Here is a 20305-nt window from a genome sequence, read left to right on the forward strand (position 1 = left end):
TCCAGTCGACCCGAGCCAGAAAAAGATTCATTGGCTTTCAGCCAGGGGCATCACCCCTGGTAAGGTAACGTGATGGATATGAGGCCAGTAGGGGTAGGCCCAACAAACAGTGTAGTCAGTAGCCATGCACACTGCTGGCACGTTTTGACTTTGATGCCTCAGCTGTCCGCATCTTCAAACAGAGAATATGAACTGTATCGAACCGGTCTTTTCGTAAACGAACTGCATCGAAGAAAAGTATGAACTGCTGCAAAGTTGTCGATTTTGCATCGTTTTTCCATTTGGCAAACGATCTTGCATCTCGAATTGTGCGCGTAAAAAAGAAGAAGAACTAGCCAGCACCGCGCGGGAAAGTGGTTGCGCTCTTGCACATGGCGGATGCTCCACCGGCCCAACCGCACTGAGAACGCCGTGTGTTTCTACTTAATCGACGTCGCCCCTTTCGTCAATGGATTGGTTAACGTTTGACCCTATGCGTCATGGCAATGGATTAAGTACTAGGCGCAACCACTCTGTTGTAGCCAGAATGCTCACCGCGGTGACCACTACTCCTGCTGCATTTGGCTGTCCTAGGTAAGCAAAAAACCAGACCACGGCGCATAATGAGTCGGCCGTGATAATGCTGGGCAGGGTCATCTTCTGCGTGGTGATCGCCGCGGCCGTCCTCGCCGTCGTCCTGCTCGCCACCGTCTCCCCTCTCCCCCACCGGTCCACCGCGCGCCCCCGGGGCCTCCGCGATATCACGGTGTACATCCATCCGGCCGCGTCTGGTGCCGTGAGGCGGCAGCAAGGCGCGGCTCACGGAGACGAACGGGTGGCGAGCGCGCTGGTGTTCCGCCACCGGATGACGGCGGGGCCGGAGATCACGTCGGCGGCCGTCGGCGCGGCCTCGGGGTTCGTGCTCCCGGGCGAGCGCGGCTCGGCGATGTCGGCGTTCGACACGGTGCACCTGGCGTTCGACGCGCCCGGGCTGTCCGGCGGCCTCTGCGTGGAGGTGGCCAGGAGCAAGGAGGCGCCGCGGGAGGAGGCGCTCCGTGTGGTGGGCGGCACGGGCGCGTTCGCGTTCGCGCGCGGGCGCGGCGCCGTCCTGGGCCCGGAGCGGGGGAGGCGGCTGGACGACGGCGGCGCCACCGCGACGGCGTTGCGTCTTGAGCTGAGCCTGAGCGTCGCGTCCGCTGGCGCTGGGTAAACAACGACTGACAGCTGTGCGTGCGAGTCTACGAGATGAGAGCCGATTAGCGTTCCCTTTATTTTCCTTTTTTGCTGTTTTTGAGTTTGCGACATATATTCCCGAAACTGTAAGCCTGTAATGCTAATGCAGCTTTGGGTTGATTGCGTGAGAGTGATGCGCCAAACGTTGCCTAATCACCACTCCCTCTGTTCCAAATTACTCGTTATGGTTTTAGTTCAAATTTAAACTAAAACCTCGACGAGTAATTTGGAACGGAGTCAGTAGTTTTTTTAATGTTTTCTTCACCTCTTGCATAACGTGGTGTGGCAACTTCATTTGTCCAAGTTCGTACGTCTTGTGCTGATCGGAAAATAAAAACAAGAATGTATAACTGTTACACATTTTTGGGGGGATCAGGTGTGTTCTTAGTGTTAGCCAGTCAAACTTCTCTTTCCGTCCTCTTCTCTACATGCACGACTGCATGATCCCACGATCTCATGCACGTCGCCACCCACGGTGCTCCGCGCCCCTGTTGTAACCTGTACACTCGTATATAATGAGAACTACGCCATTGGCAGCACCTAAGGTGCGATTGCCCATTCATTCTCCCTCTCACATGGTATGAGACGCTGGGTCTCTCCCTCGCCTGTAAACCTCCATCGCTCCCTCTCTCGCCGGTGCATGGCGACGCCGCCGCCCCCTCCACCACCTCCTCTCCCACCCCCTCCCTTCTCCAACCACGGCCTCGGCGGCTTCGCCGCGACACCGCCGCGCACCCGCGCGCCCGTCCTCACTCCCCTCACGCCTGCCGCATTTGGGCAGGGTGCTATGTTCGTCCCCGATCCCACTGCCTCCTCCTCTACAGCCGCCCCCCATCCCACTCATCTGGCCGCTGTCTTCATCAACCACCACGTCCCCATCTGCTCTCTCTCAACCCCCCCCCCCAATTTCTCCCACTGGCGCACTCTCTTCGAGGTCACCTTCCAAAAACATGGCGTCACCGACCACATCTCCAGTTCACCTCGGGCCGGAGACCCGCTCTGGATCCAAGATGACGCTCATATCGTGTCTTGGCTCTACAACCGCGTCTCCCCGGAGGTCTTCGGCCTCATCCATCAGCCCGGCGCCACTGCCGCCGCCGTCTGGGAGGCGATATGCAACCTCTTTTTGGAGAACGCCGAGCATCAGGTGGTGTTCCTCTCCATCGAATTTTGCCGCATCGACCAGGGGGCGTCCTCCATCCTCTCCTACTTCGCGCGTCTCAAGGACTGCACCGACCGCCTCGCCGAGCTCGGCGCCACCATCCAGGATCGCGATCAGGTTCTGAACATGTTCCGTGGCCTTCACCCCCGGTTTCGCTATGTTGTCCCGATCATGACGATGCAGACTTCGTTCCCCTCGCCTCTCCGCTGCCGGGCGTTTCTTCTCCTTGAGGAGAGTCGTCTCGCCGCGGACACCACCATCGAAACTGCTCTCCACGCCACCCGCGCTCCCAACTCCACCACCAGCTCTGGAGGCGGTGGCGGCGGCGGGCAAGGGCACTCCGCTGGAGGCGGTGGACAGGGCAGCTCCAACTGCGGTGAGGGCAAGGCGTAGGACGCCACGAAGGTCGCCGCGGCGGAGGCAACGGCTCCGGCGGGGGCCACGGTTCTGGCTACGGTGGGGCGGGCACCAGACGCGCCCCGCTGCGCCATCCTCCGCTCCCTGGACCGGCATGGTACATGCCTGGCCCATGCCGTGGCGTCCCCACGCACCAGGCGCCGGCATCCTCGGGCCTCGTCCACACGGCGGCGCTCCATTCGCTGGCACGGCCACACACCAGCATGTCATCCCCGGTGTGCCTCCCAATGCACCCGTGGCGAATTGGCAGCCTGGTGTGGTGCCCGCTCATCCTCTGTACGCCGCTCCGCCTGGCGGTGGCTACACTCCTCCGGCTCCGGCATGGGACCAGAGCGCGCTCGTGCACGCGCTCAACGCCATGACGATGCAGCAGCAGCAAACCGCGCCTCCCACCGCCGACTGGTACTTCGATACGGGAGCCACCTCCCACATGGCCTCATCGTCCGGTATGCTTTCCTCCTCCACCCCTTATACTTCCTCTCGCATAGTGGTCGGCGACGGTTCCTCGCTTGCAGTCACGCACACCGGCCAACACCACATACCCACCACCACCCAACCCATCGTCCTCAACGACGTTCTCGTTTCCCCCACCTCATTCGTAACCTCATCTCTGTTAAGAAGCTAGCTCGCGAAAATCCTCTTAATGTGGAATTTGATGATCTTGGCTTTTCTATAAAGGATCGAAGAACGAAGAAGGTGATCCTCCGGTGTAACTCTGCCGATGATGAGCTCTACCCCACAACCAGCTCGTCTCCTCATCGTGCGCACCACGCCCTCACTGCCGTGTCCAAGGATGTTTGGCACCAACGCCTTGGTCACCTCGGCGCCGACTCCCTCCACCACACCCTTCGTCAGTTTGCTCTTGATCACACGAGCACCTCGTCGGCTGTCTGTCATGCCTGTCAATTAGGAAAGAGCACTAGGCTCCCATTTGCTTTATCTGAACATGTCTCGTATTTTCCTTTTCAACTTGTGCATTGTGATGTATGGACCTCACCTACGATAAGTGTTTCTGGATGTCAATACTATCTCCTTGTGCTCGACGACTATAGGCACTTTGCTTGGACTTTCCCTCTTCGACACAAGTCTGACGTTTTCCCCACTCTACGCGCCTTTCTCCAGTTCACGCGCACCCAGTTCAACCTGCCCATGCTCACCATCCAGACAGACAATGGCAAGGAATTCGACAACTCCGCCGCCCGCGCTCTCCTATCCTCACTCGGCACCGTCCTACGCTTGTCCTACCCGTCCACCTCTCCCCAGAACAGCCGTGCTGAGCGTGCACTCCGTACTCTCAATGACATCACTCGCTCGCTATTAGTGCACGCACACATGCCGTACGCATACTGGGCAGAAGCGCTTCAGACAGCCACATTCCTCCTTAACCGACGGCCGTGCCGCCCCCGACACAACCATACACCCTTCTTCCTCCTTCACGGCACATACCCAGACTACTCTCCACTCCGTGTCTTCGAGTGCTTATGCTACCCCAACCTCACAGCCACCACGGCACACAAACTGGCGCCGCGCTCTGCCCCTTGCGTCTTCCTCGGCTACTCATCCGACCACCAGGGCTATCGCTGTCTCAACCGCGCCACCGGTCGCGTGATCACCTCGCGTCACGTCATTTTTGACGAGTCCGTCTACCTGTTGGGGAACGTAGTAATTTCAAAAAAAATTCCTACGCACACTCAAGATCATGGTGATGTATAGCAACGAGAGGGGAGAGTGTTGTCTACGTACCCTCGTAGACCGGAAGCGGAAGCGTTATGATAACGCAGTTGATGTAGTCGTACGTCTTCACGGCCCGACCGATCAAGCACCGAAACTACGGCACCTCCGAGTTCTAGCACACGTTCAGCTCGATGACGATCCCCGGACTTCGATCCAGCAAAGTGTCGGGGAAGAGTTCCGTCAGCACGACGGCGTGGTGGCGATCTTGATGCTCTACCGTCGCACGGCTTCGCTTAAGCACCGCTACAATATTATCGAGGAGTATGGTGGAGGGGGGCACCGCACACGGCTAAGAAAACGATCACGAGGATCAACTTGTGTGTCTAGAGGTGCCCCCTGCCCCGTATATAAAGGAGCAAGGGGGGGGTGCGGCCGGCCCTAGGAGGAGGCGCACAGGGGGAGTCCTACTCCTACCGAGAGAAGGACTCCCCCCTTTCCCTAGTTGGATTAGGACTTGGGGGGAAGGAGGAGAGGGGGAAAGGAAAGAGGGGGCGCCGCCCCCCCTCCTTGTCCAATTCGGACTTGGGGGGGGGGGGAGGGGCGCGCGGCAGCCCCTAGGCCTCCTCTTCTCTTCCTCCACTAGGCCCATTAAGGCCCATTAGGTTACCGGGGGGTTTCGGTAACCTCCCGGTACTCCGGTAAAATGCCGATTTCACCCGGAACACTTCCGATGTCCAAACATAGGCTTCCAATATGTCAATCTTCATGTCTCGGTCATTTCGAGACTCCTCGTCATGTCCGTGATCACATCCGGGACTCCGAACAAACTTTGTTACATCAAAATATATAAACTCATAATAAAACTGTCATCGTAACGTTAAGCGTGCGGACCCTACGGGTTCGAGAACAATGTAGACATGACCGAGACACGTCTCCGGTCAATAACCAATAGCGGAACCTAGATGCTCATATTGGCTCCTACATATTCTACGAAGATCTTTTATCGGTCAGACCGCATAACAACATACGTTGTTCCCTTTGTCATCGGTATGTTACTTGCCCGAAATTCGATCATCGGTATCTTAATACCTAGTTCAATCTCGTTACCGGCAAGTCTCTTTACTCGTTCCGTAATACATCATCTCACAACTAACTCATTAGTTGCAATGCTTGCAAGGCTTATGTGATGTGCATTACCGAGAGGGCCCAGAGATACCTCTCCGACAATCGGAGTGACAAATCCTAATCTCGAAATACGTCAACCCAACATGTACCTTTGGAGACACCTGTAGAGCTCCTTTATAATCACCCAGTTACGTTGTGACGTTTGGTAGCACACAAAGTGTTCCTCCGGCAAACGGGAGTTGCATAATCTCATAGTCATAGGAACATGTATAAGTCATGAAGAAAGCAATAGCAACATACTAAACGACCGGGTGCTAAGCTAATGGAATGGGTCATGTCAATCACATCATTCTCCTAATGATGTGATCCCATTAATCAAATGACAACACATGTCTATGGTTAGGAAACATAACCATCTTCGATTAACGAGCTAGTCAAGTAGAGGCATACTAGTGACGTTTAGTTTGTCTATGTATTCACACAAGTATTATGTTTCCGGTTAATACAATTCTAGCATGAATAATAAACATTTATCATGATATAAGGAAATAAATAATAACTTTATTGTTGCCTCTAGGGCATATTTCCTTCAGTCTCCCACTTGCACTAGAGTCAATAATCTAGATTACACAGTAATGATTCTAACACCCATGGAGCTTTGGTGCTGATCATGTTTTGCTCGTGGAAGAGGCTTAGTCAACGGGTCTGCTACATTCAGATCCGTATGTATCTTGCAAATCTCTATGTCTCCCACCTGGACTAGATCCCGGATGGAATTGAAGCGTCTCTTGATGTGCTTGGTTCTCTTGTGAAATCTGGATTCCTTTGCCAAGGCAATTGCACCAGTATTGTCACAAAAGATTTTCATTGGACCCGATGCACTAGGTATGACACCTAGATCGGATATGAACTCCTTCATCCAGACTCCTTCGTTTGCTGCTTCCGAAGCAGCTATGTACTCCGCTTCACATGTAGATCCCGCCACAATGCTTTGTTTAGAACTGCACCAACTGACAGCTCCACTGTTTAATGTAAACACGTATCCGGTTTGCGATTTAGAATCGTCCGGATCAGTGTCAAAGCTTGCATCAACGTAACCATTTACGACGAGCTCTTTGTCACCTCCATATACGAGAAACATATCTTTAGTCCTTTTCAGGTATTTCAGGATGTTCTTGACCGCTGTCCAATGATCCACTCCTGGATTACTTTGGTACCTCCCTGCTAGACTTATTGCAAGACATACATCAGGTCTGGTACACAGCATTGCATACATGATAGAGCCTATGGCTGAAGCATAGGGAACATCTTTCATTTTCTCTCTATCTTCTGCAGTGGTCGGGCATTGAGTTTTACTCAATTTCACACCTTGTAACACATGCAAGAATCCTTTCTTTGCTTGATCCATTTTGAACTTCTTCAAAATTTTGTCAAGGTATGTGCTTTGTGAAAGTCCAATTAAGCGTCTTGATTTATCTCTATAGATCTTAATGCCCAATATGTAAGCAGCTTACCGAGGTCTTTCATTGAAAAACTCTTATTCAAGTATCCCTTTATGCTCTCCAGAAATTCTATATCATTTCCGATTAGTAATATGTTATCTACATATAATATCAGAAATGCTACAGAGCTCCCACTCACCTTTTTGTAAATACAGGCTTCTCCAAAAGTCTGTACAAAACCAAATGCTTTGATCACACTATCAAAGCGTTTATTCCAACTTCGAGAGGTTTGCACCAGTTCATAAATGGATCGCTGGAGCTTGCACACTTTGTTAGCTCCCTTTGGATCGACAAAACCTTCCGGCTGCATCATATACAACTCTTCTTCCAGAAATCCATTCAGGAATGCAGTTTTGACATCCATCTGCCAAATTTCATAATCATAAAATGCAGCAATTGCTAACATGATTCGGACAGACTTAAGCATCGGTACGGGTGAGAAGGTCTCATCGTAGTCAATCCCTTGAACTTGTCGAAAACCTTTTGCGACAAGTCGAGCTTTGTAGACAGTAACATTACCGTCAGCGTCAGTCTTCTTCTTGAAGATCCATTTATTCTCAATTGCTTGCCGATCTTTGGGCAAGTCAACCAAAGTCCATACTTTGTTCTCATACATGGATCCCATCTCAGATTTCATGGCTTCAAGCCATTTTGCGGAATCTTGGCTCACCATCGCTTCTCCATAGTTCGTAGGTTCATCATGATCTAGTAGCATGACTTCCAGAACAGGATTACCGTACCACTCTGGTGCGGATCTTACTCTGGTTGATCTACGAGGTTCAGTAGTATCTTGTTCTGAAGTTTCATGATCATCATCATTAGCTTCCTCACTAATTGGTGTAGGTGTCACAGAAACCGGTTTCTGTGATGTACTACTTTCCAATAAGGGAGCAGGTACAGTTACCTCATCAAGTTCTACTTTGCTCCCACTCACTTCTTTCAAGAGAAACTCCTTCTCTAGAAAGTTCCCGAATTTAGCAATAAAAGTCTTGCCTTCGGATTTGTGATAGAAGGTGTATCCAATAGTTTCCTTTGGATATCCTATGAAGACACATTTCTCCGATTTGGGTTCGAGCTTATCAGGTTGAAGCTTTTTCACATAAGCATCGCATCCCCAAACTTTCAGAAATGACAACTTTGGTTTCTTGCCAAACCATAGTTCATAAGGCGTCGTCTCAATGGATTTTGATGGTGCCCTATTTAACGTGAATGTGGCCGTCTCTAAAGCATAACCCCAAAATGATAGCGGTAAATCAGTAAGAGACGTCATAGATCGTGCCATATCTAGTAAAGTACGATTACGACGTTCGGACACACCATTACGTTGTGGTGTTCCGGGTGGCGTGAGTTGCGAAACTATTCTGCATTGTTTCAAATGTACACCAAACTCGTAACTCAAATATTCTCCTCCACGATCAGATCGTAGGAATTTTATTTTCTTGTTACGATGATTTTCAACTTCACTCTGAATTTTTTTGAACTTTTCAAATGTTTCAGACTTATGTTTCATTAAGTAGATATACCCATATCCGCTTAAGTCATCTGTGAAGGTGAGAAAATAACGATATCCGCCACGAGCCTCAACATTCATCAGACCACATACATCTATATGTATGATTTCTAACAAATCTGTTGCTCTCTCCATAGTACCGGAGAACGGTGTTTTGGTCATCTTGCCCATAAGACACGGTTCGCAAGTACCAAGTGATTCATAATCAAGTGGTTCCAAAAGTCCATCAGTATGGAGTTTCTTCATGCGCTTTACACCGATATGACCTAAACGGCAGTGCCACAAATAAGTTGCACTATCATTATCAACTCTGCATCTTTTGGCTTCAACATTATGAATATGTGTGTCACTACTATCGAGATTTAATAAGAATATACCATTATTCAAGGGTGCATGACCATAAAAGATATTACTCATATAAATAGAACAACCATTATTCTCTGATTTAAATGAATAACCGTCTCGCATTAAACAGGATCCACATATAATGTTCATGCTCAACGCTGGCACCAAATAATAATTATTTAGGTCTAATGCTAATCCCGAAGGTAGATGTAGAGGTAGCGTGCCGATTGCGATCACGTCGACTTTGGAACCATTTCCCACGCGCATCGTCACCTCGTCCTTAGCCAATCTTCGCTTAATCCATAGTCCCTGTTTCGAGTTGCAAATATTAGCAACAGAACCAGTATCAAATACCCAGGTGCTACTGCGAGCATTAGTAAGGTACACGTCACTAACATGTATATCATATATACCTTTGTTCACCTTGCCATCCTTCTTATCCGCCAAATACTTGGGGCAGTTCCGCTTCCAGTGACCAGTCTGCTTGCAGTAGAAGCACTCAGTTTCAGGCTTAGGTCCAGATTTGGGTTTCTTCTCCTGAGCAGCAACTTGCTTGCTGTTCTTTTTGAAGTTCCCCTTCTTCCCTTTGCCCTTTTTCTTGAAACTAGTGATCTTGTTGACCATCAACACTTGATGCTCCTTCTTGATTTCTACCTCCGCAGCTTTCAGCATTGCGAAGAGCTCGGGAATTGTCTTATTCATCCCTTGCATATTATAGTTCATCACGAAGCTCTTATAGCTAGGTGGAAGTGATTGGAGAATTCTGTCAATGACGCAATCATCTGGAAGATTAACTCCCAATTGAATCAAGTGATTATTATACCCAGACATTTTGAGTATATGCTCACTGACAGAACTGTTCTCCTCCATCTTGCAGCTATAGAACTTATTGGAGACTTCATATCTCTCAATCTGGGCATTTGCTTGAAATATTAACTTCAACTCCTGGAACATCTCATATGCTCCATGACGTTCAAAACGTCGTTGAAGTCCCGATTCTAAGCCGTAAAGCATGGCACACTGAACTATCGAGTAGTCATCAGCTTTGCTCTGCCAGACGTTCATAACATCTGGTGTTGCTCCAGCAACAGGCCTGGCACCCAGCGGTGCTTCTAGGACGTAATTCTTCTGTGCAGCAATGAGGATAATCCTCAAGTTACGAACCCAGTCCGTGTAATTGCTACCATCATCTTTCAACTTTGCTTTCTCAAGGAACGCATTAAAATTCAACGGAACAACAGCATGGGCCATCTATCTACAATCAAACATAAACAAGCAAGATACTATCAGGTACTAAGTTCATGATAAATTTAAGTTCAATTAATCATATTACTAAAGAACTCCCACTTAGATAGACATCCCTCTAATCCTCTAAGTGATCATGTGATCCAAATCAACTAAACCATGTCCCATCGTCACGTGAGATGGAGTAGTTTCATTGGTGAACATCACCATGTTGATCATATCTACTATATGATTCATGCTCGACCTTTCGGTCTCCGTGTTCCGAGGCCATATCTGTATATGCTTGGCTCGTCAAGTATAACCTGAGTATTCCGCGTGTGCAACTGTTTTGCAACCGTTGTATTTGAACGTAGAGCCTATCACACCCGATCATCACGTGGTGTCTTAGCACGAAGAACTTTCGCAACGGTGCATACTCAGGGAGAACACTTCTTGATAATTAGTGAGAGATCATCTTAAAATGCTACCGTCAATCAAAGCAAGATAAGATGCATAAAAGATAAACATCACATGCAATCAAAATATGTGACATGATATGGCCATCATCATCTTGTGCCTTTGATCTCCATCTCCAAAGCATCGTCATGATCTCCACCGTCACCGTCATGACACCATGATCTCCATCATCTTGATCTATATCAATGTGTCGTCACATGGTCGTCTCGCCAACTATTGCTTTTGCAACTATTGCTATCGTATAGCGATAAAGTAAAGCAATTATTTGGCTCTTGCATCTTATGCAATAGAGAGATAACCATAAGGCTTTTGCCAGTTGCCGATAACTTCAACAAAACATGATCATCTCATACAAAAACTTATATCTCATCACGTCTTGACCATATCACATCACAACATGCCCTGCAAAAACAAGTTAGACGTCCTCTACTTTGTTGTTGCAAGTTTTACGTGGCTGCTACGGGCTTAGCAAGAACCGTTCTTACTTACACATCAAAAACCACAACGATAGTTTGTCAAGTTGGTGTTGTTTTAACCTTCTCAAGGACCGGGCGTAGCCACACTCGGTTCAACTAAAGTTGGAGAAACTGACACCCGCTAGTCACCTATGTGCATAGCACGACGGTAAAACCAGTCTCGCGTAAGCGTACGCGTAATGTCGGTCCGGGCCGCTTCATCCAACAATACCGCCGAACCAAAGTGTGACATGCTGGTAAGCAGTATGACTTATATCGCCCACAACTTACTTGTGTTCTACTCATGCACAACATCAATGCATAAAACCTAGGCTCGAATGCCACTGTTGGGGAACGTAGTAATTTCAAAAAAATTCCTACGCACACTCAAGATCATGGTGATGTATAGCAAGGAGAGGGGAGAGTGTTGTCTACGTACCCTCGTAGACCGGAAGCGGAAGCATTATGATAACGCGGTTGATGTAGTCATACGTCTTCACGGCCCGACCGATCAAGCACCGAAACTACGGCACCTCCGAGTTCTAGCACACGTTTAGCTCGATGACGATCCCCGGACTTCGATCCAGCAAATTGTCGGGGAAGAGTTCCGTCAGCACGACGGCGTGGTGACGATCTTGATGTTCTACCGTCACAGGGCTTCGCCTAAGCACCGCTACAATATTATCGAGGAGTATGGTGGAGGGGGGCACCGCACACGGCTAAGAAAACGATCACGAGGATCAACTTGTGTGTCTAGAGGTGCCCCCTGCCCCCGTATATAAAGGAGCAAGGGGGGGTGCGGCCGGCCCTAGGAGGAGGCGCGTAGGAGTAGTCCTACTCCTACCGGGAGTAGGACTCCCCCCTTTCCCTAGTTGGATTAAGACTTGGGGGGAAGGAGGAGAGGGGGAAAGGAAAGGGGGGGCGCCGCCCCCCCTCCTTGTCCAATTCGGACTTGGGGGGGGAGGGGCGCGCGGCAGCCCCTAGGCCTCCTCTCCTCTTCCTCCACTAGGCCCATTAAGGCCCATTAGGTTACCGGGGGGTTCCGGTAACCTCCCGGTACTCCGGTAAAATGCCGATTTCAGCCGGAACACTTCCGATGTCCAAACATAGGCTTCCAATATATCAATCTTCATGTCTCGACCATTTCGAGACTCCTCGTCATGTCCGTGATCACATCCGGGACTCCGAACAAACTTCGGTACATCAAAATATATAAACTCATAATGAAACTGTCATCGTAACGTTAAGCGTGCGGACCCTACGGGTTCGAGAACAATGTAGACATGACCGAGACACGTCTCCGGTCAATAACCAATAGCGGAACCTGGATGCTCATATTGGCTCCTACATATTCTACGAAGATCTTTTATCGGTCAGACCGCATAACAACATACGTTGTTCCCTTTGTCATCGGTATGTTACTTGCCCGAAATTCGATCGTCGGTATCTTAATACCTAGTTCAATCTCGTTACCGGCAAGTCTCTTTACTCGTCCCGTAATACATCATCTCACAACTAACTCATTAGTTGCAATGCTTGCAAGGCTTATGTGATGTGCATTACCGAGAGGGCCCAGAGGTACCTCTCCGACAATCGGAGTGACAAATCCTAATCTCGAAATACGCCAACCCAACATGTACCTTTGGAGACACCTGTAGAGCTCCTTTATAATCACCCAGTTACGTTGTGACGTTTGGTAGCACACAAAGTGTTCCTCCGGCAAACGGGAGTTGCATAATCTCATAGTCATAGGAACATGTATAAGTCATGAAGAAAGCAATAACAACATACTAAATGATCGGGTGCTAAGATAATGGAATGGGTCATGTCAATCACATCATTCTTCTAATGATGTGTCCCGCTCCAGCGCCGAAGCAGAGTACCGGGCCGTCGCCAACGCCGTCGCCGAGTGTTGCTGGCTACGTCAACTCCTCGTCGAGCTCGTCGTTCCGCTGCCCAAAGCCAGCGTGGTCTTCTGCGACAACATTTCCTCCGTCTACATGGCCGCCAATCCGGTCCATCATCGTCGGACGAAGCACATCGAGTTGGACATACACTTCGTCCGCGAAAAGGTTGCTCTTGGCGAACTCCGTGTTCTTCACGTCCCAACCACACATCAGTTCGCCAACGTGCTCACCAAGGGGCTCCCCACGCCGGCCTTCGAGGAGTTCAGGTCCAGCTTGTGCATCCGTCCGCCGGACGCTCAAACTGCGGCGGGGTGTTAGCCAGTCAAACTCCTCTCTCCCTCCTCTCCTCTACATGCACGACTGCATGATCCCACGATCTCATGCACGTCGCCACCCACGGCGCTCCGCGCCCTTGTTGTAACCTGTACACTCGTATATAATGAGAGCTACGCCATCAGCAGCACTTAAGGTGCGATTGCCCATTCATTCTCCCTCTCACACTTAGAATGAAAACAGAGGAACTGAGGTGGGCATCCTCCCTTTTAGTGGAATCATAATTCTTCTTTTTTCCCTGGCTACAGGTGGACTATGCTGAATCGGAATCCCTCAGGACGGGAGGTCCAGACGGGGAGCTGCTATATAGCGCTCACAGCGACACGCAGAAAGCAAGTTTCCGTAGAAACCGGTCAAAACCACATGCAAAATTTATTCTGAACTTTTTTTCTTCTAAATGCAGTATGTTAAGAGTGTCATGTTCTACTAGAATCCGAAAGTCCAGATTTAAACACAAATTCTTCTGTGAGGTAAAAAAAGCAAGTTTTTTTCAGAATTTTCATAAGACTTTAAAACATGGTTTCCACGAAGTTTTCATTCAAAATCGGTTTTTATGTGATGTTCTCTCGGTTGCGAGTGCTATGCTCGGATCTCACATGGGTCTCCCTTGGTCTGGCCCACTAAAACTTCTTTCCTTCTTTCTATTCCCTCTAGAATCTTTTTTGAATGGTTTTCCTTTTTCCCAGGTTTTCTCTCATGATTAATTTAATTCATATTTTTTCGAATTCCTGAACTACTCATGATTTCAAAAAAATATTCATGAATTTTTAAAAAGTTCACAATTTTGAGAAAACGTCATGACTTCAAAAAAACATTTCATGGACCCACAAATTGTGCACAAATATAAAACAATCATGAATTCAATATTGTTTTGATAAATATGACAAACTTTGTAAAATTGCAATACAATCATGAATCGTTCACAAATTCATTTTTTTGTGAATTTGTGAAAAAACATAAAGTCAAACTAGAAAATAAATAGAAAAAATGAAAAATCTCTGGTTTTGGGAAGCTCTGAGAAGCTTCCAACCAATTTTTGTTTCAGTTTTAGTCTTTCTGGACCAGTCTTTGTTCTTTTTTCCTTTTTATTTTTCCAAATTCAACTCTCTTTTTTCTAATTTGTGAAGCAAAATCAAATTAGTGATTTTTTTTCAAAATTTGTGAACTTTATAAAATTCTTGAAACTTGTTCCAAAACACGTGATCTTTTTCAAATATGTGTACTTTTCTTTGAATCCATGATCATTCTGAAATAATTGAATATATTCAACTCTATCACCGTGTTCCAAATTTATGATTTTTTTTCCAAAATCCACAACAAAACCTAAACTTCATAAAATTTCCCGCCCAAAATTGATGATTTTTTTTCAAATCCATGAACTTATTTTGCAAATTCCAAAAACATTTTTGAAATTCATTAACCTTTTTAAAATTGTAAAAAAATTCATACTCATGATTTGTTGCACATCCATGAAATTTTGTCAAATCTATGATTTTCTTTTTCAAATTTCATGTTTTTAGCGATTTTTTCAGATTCACGGTTTTAAAAGTCAAATGGTCACTGCTTGATGGTCAATGATTGAAAGGTGTCCCGTTAGTTTTTTGTTGGAACAGGCCTAGGTCAGCGACCACTCAAATGCATGGGAAGAAAACGGCGCAAAAGGCGCGCAAGAGCTATATCACGGTTTACTGAGATGGAACCTAGTCTCGCCGAAAGGGAATTCCGCACTCAAGCGAGACTGGGCCAACCAATTTGTTTTACCAATTTTTTCGCGAGCGAATGCTTCGCTGGTTCGTTCCAACATTTCGGTCGTAATCGCTTCGCTGTTTTTTTGCTCCTATCCTTTCTTTGTTTTTTGGCATTTATTTATTTATATATTTCTTCATTGGTTTTCTTTGGGTTTTCGTTCTTCTCTGTTTTCAACCGGTTTCTTCATGTATTTATCTGTTTTTCATTGGTTTTTCTGTGTTCTTTATTTTCTCATTTTTCCATAGTTCTTACTGGTTTTCTTTGTATTTTCATGGCTATCTTAGGGTTTTTTCCTGGTTTTCACTATTTTTTGTCTCCTTTCTTCTTTTCTTTTTTGTTTAATTCCTGGTTTTCCTTGGTTTATCTTATTTCTTTGTTTCCTTTTCTTTTTTCAGATTTTCTCCATTTTCAGTACACATTCATCTTTTTGGTATAAATCAGAAATATTTTAAACATTTCTTTAATACACGATTGTCATTTTTTGAAATATCATTCCTTTTGATGTCTAATATTTTCCGTAAACTTTGTACATTTTTCCGTAAACTTTGTATGTATATATATATATACATACATACATTTTTCTACTACACGTTAGAAAATTTTGTATGCAAGTTTATACTTTTTTTAATACATGGTCAATATTTTTTTTCTATACACAACATTTTTTTAATACTTGATTAACATTTTTTTTCATGTACAAGATTAACATTTGTCTATACACATTTAAAATTTTACAAATGCTTGACCGACATTTTGCAAAAGGAAGACTAACGGTTTTTGAATTCATGTTCAATATTTTTTCTATACACATTTAATATTTTTCAAATTCTTGATTAATATTTTTCAAATACCGGTTCAACATTTTTCCAAATGCTTGAGTAACATTTTAAAAATATATGATCAAACTTTTAACACACAACGTATATTTTTCTATACACGGTTAACTTTTTTGATACACATTTGAAATTTTTCAAAACATGATGTAAAGTTTATTTTTGTAATATAGTATATGTTTAGAATTTTGGGATGTGTAAACAAAAGTAAAAAATGAAAAAAAGTAAAAAAAAAACAAGGTGATGGCCTCGAGCACACCTCAGGCGACCCATCTCGTGTTTGCCTTGACACGAGGGTTCCCTTTGTCTTGCTATTAGCAAGGGGAGCTCCTGTTCGGCGCCTTAAGAGCCTGAACAGGTAGCTAGCGCCCGCGGGCGGATCTGGAGCTAATCTTACCCTGATGCATTACTTAACCATGGCATAAATTTTGCAACCAACCAATGCATTAAAAAAAGGCGTGTTTCATAGCTTGTAACACGGATTACCAAACATAAGAGAAGTCATATTGTAAAAAATTAAAAACAAAATGCTACACTCAAACTGTTTAATATAATGCCAAATCAAACAAAAAAATTACTTGAAAACATGTCTTGCATTCTGAAATTTGAAAACACATCATCAGACACAAAGGTTTATTAACCTACAATAACAAAACTAGAATTAAAATTTTGAGTAGAATATAATAAAATGCCTAAATCAAAGTACTTGAATTTGCTATGAAAGTACTTAAAATGTTATAAATTACCTTTAGTACATTCTCTTCCTTCGAGCCATGAAATACTCAACCACTTGATCATTGGTGACCTTTTTCATTTCTTCCTTCTCCACATAACAAATAACATCATCACTCAAGCTGTCATCGTTGAGGCGATTGCGCAAGCAAGTTTTGACCAATTTCATTGCCGAGAAGCACCTCTCAACTGTAGCAGTAGCAATAGGCCATACAATTACTAGTTTCAACAACCGATAAAACAAAAGGTACATAATATACCTCCTCGTCTGCACCATATTTTTTAAAAGCTCGGTGATTGTTGCTATGTTGGAAAAGCTATCATTTGTGCGCACATCAGCAGTATAGAGCCGTAGATCCTTATCAAGATCCCTCAAATCCCTGGAATCAAAATCCTGAGGGTTAGCCAAACTCATATTGTAACAGAAGAAGAGAAAATTACGCCGCCGCCGGTGCCGCCTGCCGCTGCCGTAGCTGTGCGGACATTTGGATGATCGGATCAACCCAGAAGACAGGAACGGATCCATGCTGCCGGCTGCCACAAATCGTCAATTCGTCAGGACTAGGGAACATATCAATTCCAATCTTTAAATCTGTAGAAAGATTAGCTACAGTCTACCGACTAGAGTACTACAGTAGAAGATTAGAAGTACTAGCTAGCTAGATTTTGCCTCTTGGCTCGATGGTTGCCGCCGCTGCACAAGTTCTCAATCTGTGAATCGATCGATCGCCACCGGCCGCTGCACAAGTCGATGAATCGGGGGTCGGGATAGATTAGGAGACGAGGAGACGTGGTTGTTTTAGTTAGATCGATTGTTCTGTTCGCTACAGAGCACCAGATGGATAGTTCATTGTGTTCAATGGGCTGCTGGAAGCGGACCAAAGGAGGCCTGGTGCGCCTGGAATAATGGGCCCTGTAGCACAATATTCGGCCCACCCTGATGCCCCGAGCTAAATACCTGATATTTAGTACGTAAAATGAAATTGGACCCTGTAGCCTGTGCTACAGGGTTGGCCCATTGGACTCCGCCCCTGACGCCTCACCTCATGGGCGGGCCCACGACCGCGCATCACAGGGAACCTATAAACGAACTCGCGACATTACGTTCAGGTAGAAGTAGACTAACCACTACACCGACTCGATTGTTGTGAACGGTAATAGATCTAACCTTATAAGAACAATACGACCGTGCTACTTATTGCATAGTTCCATCTACTGTATCAGTTAGTTTTTTTTGATTTATTTGAATAAAAATGTGAATTTGGAAACATTCATAATTCATGAAGGAAAAGTTCACAAAATTGACAAAAGTTCATCAAATTTGAGAAAAGCTCACGATTTTTGAAGAAACTTCATCGAATTAAAAAAAAGTTCATCGATTTCTAAAAAAGTTCAAAATATTTGACAAAAAAGTTCATGGAATTTGGAAAAAGTTCATTCAATTTGAAAAATCACCAAATTAGAAAAATAGTTCATCGGATTTAAAAAAAGTTTACCAATTTTGAAAAAAAGTTCGTCCATTTAGGAAAAAACTTCGTCCAATTTGAAAAAAGTTCATCGGATTTGAAAAAAGTTCAGAGATTTTCAAAAAATTCACCTGTTTTGAAAAAAAGTTCGTCCATATGGGAAAAAGTTCACAGGTTTAAAAAAAAATCGTTGATGTTGAAACAAAATCCAGACCTTGAATAAAAATTTCATTGAAGTTGAAAAATGTTCAGCGATTCCTAAAAAGGTTCATCCTATTTAAATTTGTTCTTAAAGGTAAATAAAAGGATAACATATGAAAGAAAAAAACAGAAAAAACCAAAAAAAGAAAAGAAACACACAACAAGAAAGAAAAAAGAAACCACCCGGCAAAGTATAAAAGAATAAAAGGAAGGGAATTGTCACAACTTGTTGTCTTTCCCGGTTGGCTGATGCGAGTGAAAGTTGCGCTGCATGTCGCTAGTTTGAATTTCTTCAGGACTCATTTTTTGCGCATTTTGTCAGAATGAAAAGGTGTGAGATGGGCCGGCCCAGTGCGGGAGCGCTGCAGGCGCCCGTTAGCGAAAATGCCCTATAACTGGCGCTGCAGGGTTTGCCATAAGCGAGACATGGGGCGCCCCTAAAGGCACCATATCCTATTATGCGGTTGCTATATTTGGCCGACCCGGTGCTGGCTAATTTCTTTTCTTTCCTTCGATTTTGAAAAGGTTCTAGAACCTTCTTCTACCTTTTCCGCTTTTCTTATTACATTTTTTAGTTTATGATGTTTTTTATGTTTCCAATTTTTCATAATTCTGAAACTCTTCAATAATTTTCAAATACTTTAATCTTTTTGGAAATTTGGAAGCATTTTAAAATAATTATTTTTTATTTTTAGAAAATATGAAGATTTTTACAAAATAAAAAATATTTGTTCAAATTTGTGAACATTTTCTAATTCATGTTCATTTTAAAAGTTATGAATATTTTTAAAATTCTGAAACTTCTTGACAACATGTGAACATTCTTAAATTGCAAGCTCTTATAAGATTGTGAATGTTTTTAAAATTCACAAACATTTTGTGAAACTTATGTAGTACCATTTTTAGACACTTTTGGACTTATGCATTACCCTTCTATAGAATTGTCATAAACATGCCTAAACTTTTAATATCCGCATCATTAGTAACAGAGTGAATTTCAGCTCATCTCTCTTCTCATTCACGTCTAGCTCTAAACATGACAAGCATCTTAGTATTATAATCTTTAGACACTTAGGTTGCATTCAAAGATTAAGGCATTTCATCTTTGTTTAATCACTAGTGCAATATTAATTATGAATTGTGTCTAAAATATATTTGTGTGTTTATCGTTGTAGATCAAATGGCTCGCAATATGTTCAACTTAGCCCCTATGTTAGAGAAACAAAATTTGGCTGCTGGTGGAAACTATGCAGATTGCATCCGGAACGTGAGATTTCTTCTTAGAAGTGCAAAGAAGGAGTATGTGTTGGATCAACCCCTAGGTCATCCATTTTCTTTAGCAACGGTGTTCCCGGTGAAAGAAGGGAAGCTACAGAAGGTTTTTTTGCAAGTTCCTAATGAATCATTGTCAGAAGAATATTTGGGACTCCCGACTGATGTGGGACGATCAAAGAATGGGTGTTTTCAATATCTTAAGGATCGTTTGTGGCGTAAAGTGGAAGGATGGGTAGAGAAAACTTTGGCAGTTTAGGAAAAGAGGTTTTAATCAAATCGGCACAGACCGTTCCAACTTTCTCTAAGTCATGCTTTAGACTTCCACGTGGTTTCTTCTCTCAAATCAACATTATGATCTAGAAATTTCGGTGGGGCAGTAGGAAAGGAGAAAGTAAAGTTGTAAAGTTGCTTGGGTGTCATGGGAGGAGATGACTCAAGCAAAACATATGGGAGGGTTGGGATTCCAAGATATTGAGTTATTTAATTTGGCGATGTTAGCAAAACAGGGTTGGGGTTTAATCGAAGATTATGATTCGTTAAGTGCTCAAATTCTGCGTGCGGCATATTACCCAAACACAAACTTGTTGGAAGCAGAGTTAGGAAGTTCACCATCTCAGATTTGGCAAGGAATTATGAAAGGAAGAGACACTCTCAAGTTGGGTCTTATGAAGCATATTGCTACCGGTGAGGATACAAAAATCTGGGA

General features: G+C 44.9%; 1 protein-coding gene across 1 annotated transcript; it reads left to right on the forward strand.

Annotated features, from left to right (window-relative positions):
* Window positions 1–503: 503 nt before the first annotated feature.
* LOC125505957 (dirigent protein 21-like) lies at window positions 504–1470 on the forward strand. Its single transcript, XM_048670853.1, has one exon. The coding sequence runs from the start codon at window positions 620–622 to the stop codon at window positions 1187–1189; it is 570 nt and encodes a 189-aa protein (XP_048526810.1). The 5' UTR covers window positions 504–619; the 3' UTR covers window positions 1190–1470.
* Window positions 1471–20305: the final 18835 nt, after the last annotated feature.

This window comes from Triticum urartu, chromosome 5 (assembly GCF_003073215.2).
Source record: "Triticum urartu cultivar G1812 chromosome 5, Tu2.1, whole genome shotgun sequence".
Classification (NCBI taxonomy): Eukaryota; Viridiplantae; Streptophyta; class Magnoliopsida; order Poales; family Poaceae; genus Triticum; species Triticum urartu.

Coding starts and splice junctions, on each gene's coding strand:
- LOC125505957 (XM_048670853.1), top strand. CDS start 620: ATGCTGGGCAGGGTCATCTTCTGCGTGGTGATCGCCGCGGCCGTCCTC.